Source organism: Limanda limanda, chromosome 1 (assembly GCF_963576545.1).
Source record: "Limanda limanda chromosome 1, fLimLim1.1, whole genome shotgun sequence".
In the NCBI taxonomy this organism is placed as follows: domain Eukaryota; kingdom Metazoa; phylum Chordata; class Actinopteri; order Pleuronectiformes; family Pleuronectidae; genus Limanda; species Limanda limanda.
Window position 1 is genome coordinate 29,344,560 of NC_083636.1, and position 10,242 is coordinate 29,354,801.

The window sequence follows — 10,242 nt, forward strand, 5'->3', positions numbered from 1 at the left end:
AATCGTATGCGACCTGACATTACTTGTTAAAAACAGTGTCTCACACCCGACCTTTGAATCCACTAAACTGACTCCTCTCTGCCTGCAGGTAAATTTTGTAGCAGCCATTGATGTGTATGAAGACGGCGAGGCGGGTCTGCTGTTGTGTTACAACTGTGAGTCTCCTTTTATCTCTGAACAGTTCATGAGTTGTCTGATTCAGGTCTATTAATGTCAAAGCTTGAACCTTCATGTTTTTTTCTCTGCAGCTGAAAACCCCAAAGCTCTAGAATATTTAGGGTCAGAGACATTCTACTGTTTAGCTTTAGTCTAGATAAACAACAAAGTGGTGCTTTCAATCCTTTTCCAACGTGCAGATGATACAATCAATAGTAAACAGAAGGAACTACAATCTTTAATTTGAAAGTTGAATTTGTTTCCCATCTGTGTTTTTACAGATAGTTGTTATTATAAGAAAGTTTGTCCGTTTAACGGCTCCACGCCCATGATCCAGTCCAACACCTCTGACTTCCACTTCAGCTGGAACCAGATGCCCAACGCTATTGGTAGGTTACCACGGCAACAACTATTGAACCCCACCCTGCCCATGCTGCTGGCCTGACCAGAGCTTGCTGTTGCCATGGGAACACCATGTGTAGCCACAAGCATCCAATTGGCTTGCCTGATTAGTGTGTGTGTGTGTGTCTGTGTGTGCGTGTGTGCTTTTGTACTTGGTTTAATTAATGCAGGACATGATGAAATGATGCAAACACAATTGGTACAAAACATGAAATCCTAAGCCTGCTGAAAACAACATGCTGCTGCTCTAGGCTGCCGTGCATCCAATAATGAGCCCTGCTGTGACACATATATTTACAGTAGCTTCTACTTTCCAAGCTCATTATAACCGTTACCTGTTGTACAGAGTCAGAAACTGAAATGCATCCGCTATCGGCTTTTTCATTTATCTGCATTCATATGAATCTAAAACCCTTACAAAAGTTTGTTTGTGTTTTGTGTTGAGAAACGCTGATGAAAGAAATGAGCTCTGATATCCAATGTCTCCACCTGAAGCCCCAACATGTTGGCCGCTGCCCCCAGAGTAACAGGATCAGTGATGGGTTGTAGTGTCTATTCGTGGCAAGTTGTATCATATCTTTATGTGCTCTTTGCAGTTTGTGCATTTCCTTACATCCTGGCCTTCACAACGGACTCCATCGAGATCCGACTGGTGGTAAATGGCAACCTGGTGTACACCGCAGTGGTTCCAGAGCTGCAGTTGGCTGCTTCACGGGTCAGTACAGTCGACACTTTCTTTTCAGGTTGTTTATTTAGTTCATTTAAATTTTTAATTCTATCTTAAGCACTGGTCAGAGGTCAGGTAATTGTGTAGTAGTAATGCATTAGGTTCACTCTTCCAGGTTGTGAGTGTTTTCAAGTGTTTTCAGGCCACACTGCGTTCTAGAAGTAGCTGTCTCAGCTCCCTCATTTTAATCAATCTTTATTACCCCAGTGGGAAATATGGCTGGTGATATGCATGGCTACAAAGCAATAATACACTCGTAATTCATACAGGTAGATAATTTAAAACAGACCACAGCGCACCTGACATCATATAAATATTTTTGTCTTTCTCTGCTCTCTCATCCAATCTCTTTGTTTTTTCATTTTTATTTTTCATCATTCACCCACTGCCTCCATCATTTCTGTCCCCGTCCTCTTAATATTTCCTGGAAGGATCTCATTTCCTCTCTCTCTCTCCCTCTCCCTCTGCCCCCCTCTCTCTCTCTCTCTCTCTCTCTCTCTCTCTCTCTCTCTGTGTCCGTCTGTTTTTCCGCCCACAGTCCGACATCTATTTCGTTTCGTCGGCTCCGGTCAGCTCGGCCTCCAACTGCAGCTCGAGAGAAACCAGCTCCCAGAGTTCCCCTCAGACGCCCACCGGCTACGAGATGCCCGTGTTCCCCTCGCCGCTCGGTGACGGTAAGCACTGCGTAGCAACCGCAGCAGAGGAGGAGGAGATTAGTGCCTCGACGTTACAGGTCTTTGAAATGTCAGAGTTGCCTGCAGACCTGTTTGACTTTGGGATGTTCTGTTCGCCCAGAGCTCGAGTTCTATTTACATAGACTTGTCTCAGCAGAAAGGTTTATTTAAGCCACAGCCACTCCCCCCCCCCCCCCCAACCCTCCCAGAGTTAACATTACTTTCCCTGATATGAATTATTCGTGAGATTTAATTTCATTTATATCTCCAGTGACTATTTCCTCATCTTTCTCACTGACATGAGTCTTATGAAAGATTTCAAAGTATTCTTATTGCTTTTGCTATAACTTATATAACCAGACAGTTTTATCATAACAAGACAAAATCAAATTAAAGCAACGAAACATCTCCAGTGATCGATCAACAAATTGATTTTGATGCAATATTAAAATGACTGGAGGCAGACGGACGCAGCAAGGCTGGGAACTGATTTGATCTGGAACTTGACTGGCACTTGCGTGAATGTGATTTGCAGTCGGAGGGTCGAAGCATGCAGAGGCATCATCTTTTAAATTCTTATTAACCGCAAATTACAGAAAGAGGAACCGACTAATGACCCAGCGCCATTCAAGGGACACAATGCATAACCTCCGAGGCAGAGCATGCTTTCAAGGATGATTAAGGATCGATACTCTGCCCCCTCCCGTCCACTCTCCAGCCCACATCCACTCCCCCCCCCTGTCTTTTATTGTAGATTTGACCATACAGCCCCCCCCCCTCCCCCACCCCTGACCTCTTCAGATCTGAAACTGAGGTGTTGTCAGTGCAGGTTTGTCATTCAGCGAGAGAGCCACCAGAACGATGGCCGATGGCCGGCGGCAAAGTCGTCTTCGTTAGGCTCTATAGCCGCAGCACAGAGGACACCATGTCTTCCTCCAACACATCCACGTTATTCAGACGGCTGCAGCGAAGGACAAAGCTTGAGGAAAGAAATTATTTTAAATGTCCTGCTCGTCTAGCTGCTGCTGCTGCTGCACCATCAGGGTGCTCTTTTCCTGAGGGGGGGTGGGGGGGTATTAACAGGTCCCATTAAGGCTAACGCGTGGAAGGTCTGGCTGTCGCTGCTGCAATTAGCTGAGGAAAGGGCTTTATGCTTTTAGGCTGGTCCGGGCAATCATTTTCTCTCGGAGGGATTCTCATTTTTCCCTCCTGTTTTTCGGCATATATGATTGTGCATCACTGGGACCCGATCATCTGCTGTGTGCGCCTAAATTGTATGTACTGTGTGTGGTTGTGGGTTTGTGTGTGTGTGTGTGTGTGTTCAGTTTGTGTAACCCTCTTCTTCATCCCTGGTTCAGATTCAATACGGATCCCCTATGGTACCAAGCTTTCCCTGTACATGTCTAAGGATGCCGAAGGTACTGCAGGATTCTCGTCCTCCAGCTCATGAAACCGCTCATACCGCTGCAACACTCACATGCACGTGCTCGCCGAGTATATCACCCTGTCTGTTCCAAGGCGGCATGTTAACTTAAACGTTGGTTGAATGTTAAGTGAACATTATGTCTTCCCCGTCCCCACCCCTGTGTGTCTTAGAGAATGAGAGGTGGGGGGGGGGAGGAGGAGGAGGGGAAAGTTAAAAAAATAAATAAAAGTGAGGCGCAGGAGATATCAGGGATGCTCTGAGGAAGAGTAGGATGAGGCGCAGGAAAGGTATGCATGAGTATGAGGGGGTGGGTGGGGAGAGGGAGGGGTTGTGTACAAGCCGGAGGTGGGGAGAGAAGGAGAGAGGAGGAGGGGGGGGGGAAAAAGGGAAAGAGGGAAGAAGAAGAAGACACGTCTGCCGCAGCATGATTTACAGATTGCACTGTCGCCATGGAGACTTTTGTCAGCCCTCTCGCTTCGATTCCAGAGTGCTTGTCTCCAAACGGCGGTGCCACAATCCGACGGTGAGGCGGCTAGGTGGGGGTGGTGTAGCAGGAGATGCGGTGGGTAGGAGGGAGGGAGGGAGGAGAGGGAGAGGTGGAAGGGGTGCTGACAAAAATCCCCATCCTCCGACTGCCTGTGCACCTGCTGTAGCTGCTCCTTGGGGAGGGGGGGGGGGGGGAGGGGGGTTCATCTGATGTAATTGCATCAGTAACGCCGACGAGATGTTGTTTCTGATGAGAGCTGCAAGACGCCGCCTGCCTCCGCCGGCTCAAACGCACGCCACAAGACCCCCGACAGCCAAACCAAAAGCATGCTGTCCAGGAGAATTCAACTTCACTTAGTGCCCGAAAACCCTCACATTCAGATTTATTTTTTCGTTTTATGCCAGTGTGACTGAGCATGACACTTCCCCTGGTCCAGAAACACACGTGGAATATATATCAATCGCTTGTGGTTGTATATTCCAAAATAACTGCATGCTCCCTCCTGCATTTTTGCTTTTTTAGTATTGCCCTGTTTTGCCAGCACGGGTGCAGGAGGCTGGATGGGGAACAACACTAACACAGTGTACCTGTCAAACAACAGCACTGACCCTCTATTCTCCTCCGTGGCTCCTCAGTCACCTCTTCACCCGCTGACATTTCAGATGAGACGGTGCTCTTTGTGCAGCGCTCAGCCTCCACATTGACTCAGTCTCATCCATGTTTGTCGCCACCCAGCCGGTCTCGGCAGAGCAGTCCGCCGCTGCTGAACTGCAACACTGCTCCCGGATGGCACAATTGGGCACTGCAGGTTGGCACGCTGCAGCATCGCGAGCAGTGTGTCCCCTTTGTCAAACTCCAAACATCCATTTAATTTGTCCCAAACAGACTTCAAGCACTTAACGTCTCTGCGGAAATAGATGGTCTGCTCTAACTGGCTAAGAGTGAACAATTATATTACGGCTGATTAACTTTTAGATCCCATGCTGTTTCAGTAAATAGGACTATTAATCACGTTAGTCTTTATTTGAATACGGGAGTTTGTATTGCATCAGTCTGTCACCTCCAGATCTTGTTAAAACGCAATATGAGTGTGAGTGCGAGAGAGATTTTGGATTTAGGACGTTCTGCATATTTGAATTCATAATCTACCAATCCCATATATTTTATACAAATACCATTATCACACCACATGTTGCCACATGTGGTAAGATCAAGCTGTTGCAATCACGTGTGTGTTTTGAAAACCTCTTCCGATGATGCAGTTAAGGACTTTTTCTTAGTTATTGACATGAACCCTCCACAATAAGATTTTGACATAGACAGAAGGTATTGCTTGCCGTTGTCTTTGTAAATTCGATTTTCTGACAATACAGCAAAGCTTTATTCAGTCGAATGTCGCAAGGTCCTTTAATGCACCACTGAGAGGAATTGTTCAATGTTATGGAAAATAAGTTTATTCACTTTGTGGCTGAGAGTTAGAGGAGAGGACTGATACCACCGCTCATGTCTGTGATCTAGTACGCTCTATGATAAGGTGGTAGGTTGTTAGCTGGAATCCACTTACCTAGTTTAGCTTTTTCCCTTTAAGCTAAGCTAACCACCAGCTAGCTCCATTTTTATCATACAGGCATGAGACTGGTATCGATCTCATTAAACTCTGAGCAAGAAGGGAACTAAGCAAATTTTTCCAAAATGTCAAACAATTAAAATTGTCATTGCTCCTAACACCATTACCATGCCAACGTAATTTTGACCAAAAATAATCAAAATCAAATACGCAAACTATTAAGCAGCGTTGGGTCTCAAAAGATATGGTAGGCTTTAAATGCATATATGCATTTTTGTAGCCAATGAGCTATGACATGCAAAAAACGATTTGGTGTTTCATTGAAGGAGTTTCATCCATTCTTCATTCACTGCCACATGTTCGTCTTCCTTTTTGTCTCATTCTACGCCCATCTTTGCTCTGTTTATGTCTGGTTTCATGTCTTTTCTCATGATCTGCCTTGTCCTTGTCCTGTACTCTCCTGAATCTCCTCCCCGGCTTCCTCCTTTTCCCAACCTTCTCTTTCTCTCAGGTGAAGCAGCATGTAAGCAAATGTTCAAGATCCCTCTGTGTAACTTGGTCGGCCGCAGCATCGAGAGACCCCTCAAGTCCCCGCTGGTCAACAAGGTTATGACGGCGCCGGCTCCCGCCATGGTGCCGCCGACTCCCCTCATCTCTGCAACACACTCACTGTCCCTCTCACGCATGGAAATCAAAGAGATAGCCAGCCGCACGAGGAAGGAGCTGCTTGGTAAACTGAAAAACTCTATTATAACTCTACAATACATATATAACCCATTGTCAGAATGCTAAATGTATGGCTAAAACCAGCAGCCAGGCTATCTTAGCTTAGCATAAGGAGTCTGAACAGACTCAACTTAGCTCACAAGGTAACAGAGGACCACTGCCAGCACTGCCAAAGGTCACTTATCAGTGTGTTATGCTTTGCTAATCCTTGACCAGGAAGCACAGGAAACTCGTTAAGGTCACTGCTGCTGAACAAGCACAAAAAATACATCTGTGGTTTTGCCCTTTGCGAACTGTGTTCAGTCTTTACACCTGCGCCACACGAGAGGATTAACAAAATACCAAAAAGACACAAATATAACTGTTTTATTAACAGTTAACAATTCATATTTTAATTGTGACTATATACTGTTGTCACAATTTTACAAGTTTGTGCTCGTTTTCTACCGTCCAACTGGTCCTTAAAAAAAGTATTATTTACTCAGTAGAAGGGCTATTATGGGTTTCTGATCTACCGCCCAATCACTGTTCTTGTCATACAACACAGTACCCCTTATTTCCAATCATATTGATATTTACATTTTGAAATCAATGAGATTAAGGTTATGTCTGTGAACCCCTCACACTACAGTATCGTTTGGCCAGATAATATGTTCAGACCAGCCTCAAATCAGCAACGCCCCATCAATTGAGGCCTTATTCTACCTGAAATATGTCAGATAATCCTCTGTTGTACAGCCGGCATAAACCAAGCGAGCTGGCTGTAGCTTTGCTTTTCCCGAATGTTGTAATATTCCTTCAAGTAGTGTCCATTTTCTGTTACGTGACACCAATGAAGGCTTGACAGAGGAGCCAAGTGGGAAGTCGGACAGTGGAACAGTCAAACAGAGGAAGCTGAGCAAGAAGAACACTGAGGAGGAGCCCAAAGCGCGAGCACTGACGTCAACACACAGCGACAGGTGACAGAGACAGATTCCGCAGCAGCCGCGCATTTAATGTGTTATACGATATCTGAGCTTGAGTTCTACCTTTCTGTGCACAGCAGGTTAGAGTCAGAGTCTTTTGACGCCGACCTGGACGTCCAGCTGCATGGTTCGTCCAGTTCGGAGGCGGAGCCAGAGAAGGCGCTGCTGCTGGGGGAGAGCCCGCCTCTCGCCAGCGCGTTTGCCATCTCTACATCCTTTGAAGAAGATGTCCTGGACCTAAAGTGAAGACAATCCCATCGTGCACTTCTCTGCCCACCCACTCCTGTACTGTCACCATTCTTTTTATTGTTTATCGTTTTGAATCCTTTGTTCTTGTCTTGTTTTTTTGGTTAGTTTGTTGGTTTGGATGTTTTATATCTACGGTCTCACCAGTCGTTGGACAAGATGGGTGCATTGGGAGTTAGAAGCTGTGTCCGTGAGCCTGTCAGTCTTCGTGAGCTGTCCCTCAGCCGCTGCGTGTTGGGTGTTTGTGTTGCCCCGCACGACAAATACCCAAAGAGGCGATGAGGTCATGTCAGATGCCGTGGTTTATTCGGAGTTCTGCAATGTTTTTCGAGACAATGTAAACGGTTTGATCCCAAACCTCAAACTGAATGTAAATCTACACATTGAGGCACGGCTAAAGCCCTCGCGTTCACAATGCCCTCGGAAGTTGCTAGAGCTTAATATGTGTTGTATATTATGTGATTATTTCCAACTCACTTTCAAATGTTGTAAGATATGCATATGTGTGTGTGTACATCTGTTTATACATGGAAATGCATACACAGTGACAGGCATGTGTGCTTGTCATGCCTGTGATGCATATTTATAGATATATTATAAAAATCCATTTTATTCCCATATTTAGTAAAAGTATGATGTTTTATGCTGTCTGCACATGTTAGTCCTTATTCTTCTCCTCAGTCACAGCACACAGGTAGACAGGGCTGGAGGCAAAGTCTCCCACAAGTGCCATTTCCCATCATCCTTCACTGAACTACACCTCGAACAGCCACCGCACTCTGGTGTCTGACAGTAGCAGCCATGATTGTAGTCAACGTTAGTTTACTACTGTGACCCACAGCTCGTTTCATTCTCGATACCGGAGGCACGCTCGCAAAGTCACATGTGCTAAACATTTCACGCCCTCATAAGAAGGAGGCGACATTTTGGAAATCATGTGGTCTGCAACATGATACCAAAAATAAGAGTGTGAAGCAAAACACAACCTGAGACAACAAAAAGGCACAGGAAGGGAATAAGTTTTAGAAAAAAATCTAAAAGATATGATAATGGTAAAAATGCTATTTTGTTGGAAAATAAAAGAAATTAGTCAATACTAATCATGACTAATTATGATGCTTATGTAGAATTAAAAACTATAATTGGTAACTATGACTGAGAAGCAAGTAAAATTGATAAACTTCATTAAACAAATAACCATATTTGGGATCAGCACTCCATAGGACCAGGCATTTAGAATAAATGTTTTCTGTAATTTGAATTCTTAGACCTGCTGTTTTGTTTCTAGACGTCCTGTAAAAGACCAACTCACAGCTGGAACCACTGGTGTCCAGCTATTGGTCAATTCTGCCAACATCTGTGCTTTTTTATTTCTCCATTTTAACCATTACATGTCCTTTGACAAGCAGCTTAACGTGTCTTTAAACCCAACACAGACACATGGTTAAAATTACTGATCAATAACCATACATTTGATTCATTATACTCACATGTTTTTGTGCAGATCCTGGTTTGGACTTCCAAACTGGTCATCATTCATTCAAAATCAAAGTCATGAAACAAGTTTAGTGCAAGTATTTAAGTTTAATAAAGTTGGATGAGACAGATTAAAGAGATTAAAAGAGCAGCACAGACTAAAATATTATGACTTTTAGTAATAAATGGGTCCCACATTTCCCATTATACCCCTCAGTAGATTTGTTCTCTTGACCTCCTCTGCCTTCTCAACGCACACATCTTTCCCAATTCTTCTTACCAGTTTGTAATGCAGGCTTTCTCTCCAGTTATCGTAATTATGAATTTCTGACTAGAGATAAAATTCATCTAAATACAACTGAGAAAGTCAGATTTCTCTCAAAGTTCCAATATATCAGACTTGTCATTTATTAATACATAAGTACACAGGTATCTGAAAATAGAACAAATAACGATGACTCACATCAGTTAAAGACCATTGTTGTGTTCTTAACCCCAAATTTAAAGGACATAGAGGTATCTTGTCAATAAACAGTGTTTTAGTCCATACACAATCAACTGTTAACTCATATTACCAAATCTTTCCATGACGTTCCATTCACACGTTGTTGGCAGAGATTAAGAAAACATCCTTTATTCTGACCTGGAAGTGCTCACAACTCATTATTTACATATTATTATGTGGTGCTTTTCTCTTCAGAAAAAATCCTGTAGTGTCACCAGATAAACAGCTTTTGTTGTGCTTCTTATTTGTAGCAGTTTGTTACCAGTGAAACCAACAAACTTTATGGATCCATTAAAACTACTCTGGATCTTATTTTTATCACTAAATTAGAGATACCAGCATCAGACTCCTGTTATCTATGACAGACGTGAGCCTTTTTGCCCCCAGGCCGCTCCTAATTACAATTTAAACCATGTGACGTCAGCCCGGCACAAGTCTCGAGCTCAAACTCAGATAACCCTCAGCCCTTTATTACGGTTATTTTCTTTTCTTTAACCACAGAAAACATTATCTGAATTGGTTTCCACAGGCAGAGTAGTGCTTATCATGGCTGAACCGGTGGAGGGCACTTTTAAAGTGAAAGGAATTATAAAAACATAAAGTTAAACATGACTGAAGCCATTATTACCAGGTTTGTTAGAGGTTTTAACTATCATGTGGCTCTGTTTGAGCAAACAGCACTGCAGCCACACTGGTCACATGTAAACAGTTCCCTGAAATCACCTCAGAAGTGGCTGAAGCTCCAAGAATTTAGGATTGAAAAGTTTGTTCTCGGTCTCAGATCACTCATACAAATACACGTTTTCTCCACTGAGAGCGTTGAATCGGTCGTGTGTGTCTGAATCTAAAGATGAAACTCTATTTTTTTGAGTAAATAACAGAAGG

General features: G+C 43.9%; 1 protein-coding gene across 3 annotated transcripts in view; it reads left to right on the top strand.

Moving 5' to 3' along the window:
* garnl3 (GTPase activating Rap/RanGAP domain like 3) overlaps window positions 1–8,533 on the top strand; it is a 47,749-nt gene extending 39,216 nt beyond the window's left edge. For 2 of the 3 annotated variants that reach the window (XM_061080671.1, XM_061080679.1), the window contains exons 24-30: window positions 89–155; window positions 438–545; window positions 1,155–1,273; window positions 1,824–1,959; window positions 5,951–6,169; window positions 7,004–7,124; window positions 7,211–8,533. In XM_061080671.1, coding sequence (XP_060936654.1) covers window positions 89–155; window positions 438–545; window positions 1,155–1,273; window positions 1,824–1,959; window positions 5,951–6,169; window positions 7,004–7,124; window positions 7,211–7,376 — 936 coding nt within the window. In that variant the 3' untranslated portion in view covers window positions 7,377–8,533. Of the gene's footprint in view, window positions 1–88; window positions 156–437; window positions 546–1,154; window positions 1,274–1,823; window positions 1,960–3,317; window positions 3,378–5,950; window positions 6,170–7,003; window positions 7,125–7,210 lie in introns of all 3 variants that reach the window. The other variant, XM_061080661.1, reaches the window with a different exon arrangement.
* The last annotated feature ends 1,709 nt before the right edge of the window (window positions 8,534–10,242 follow it).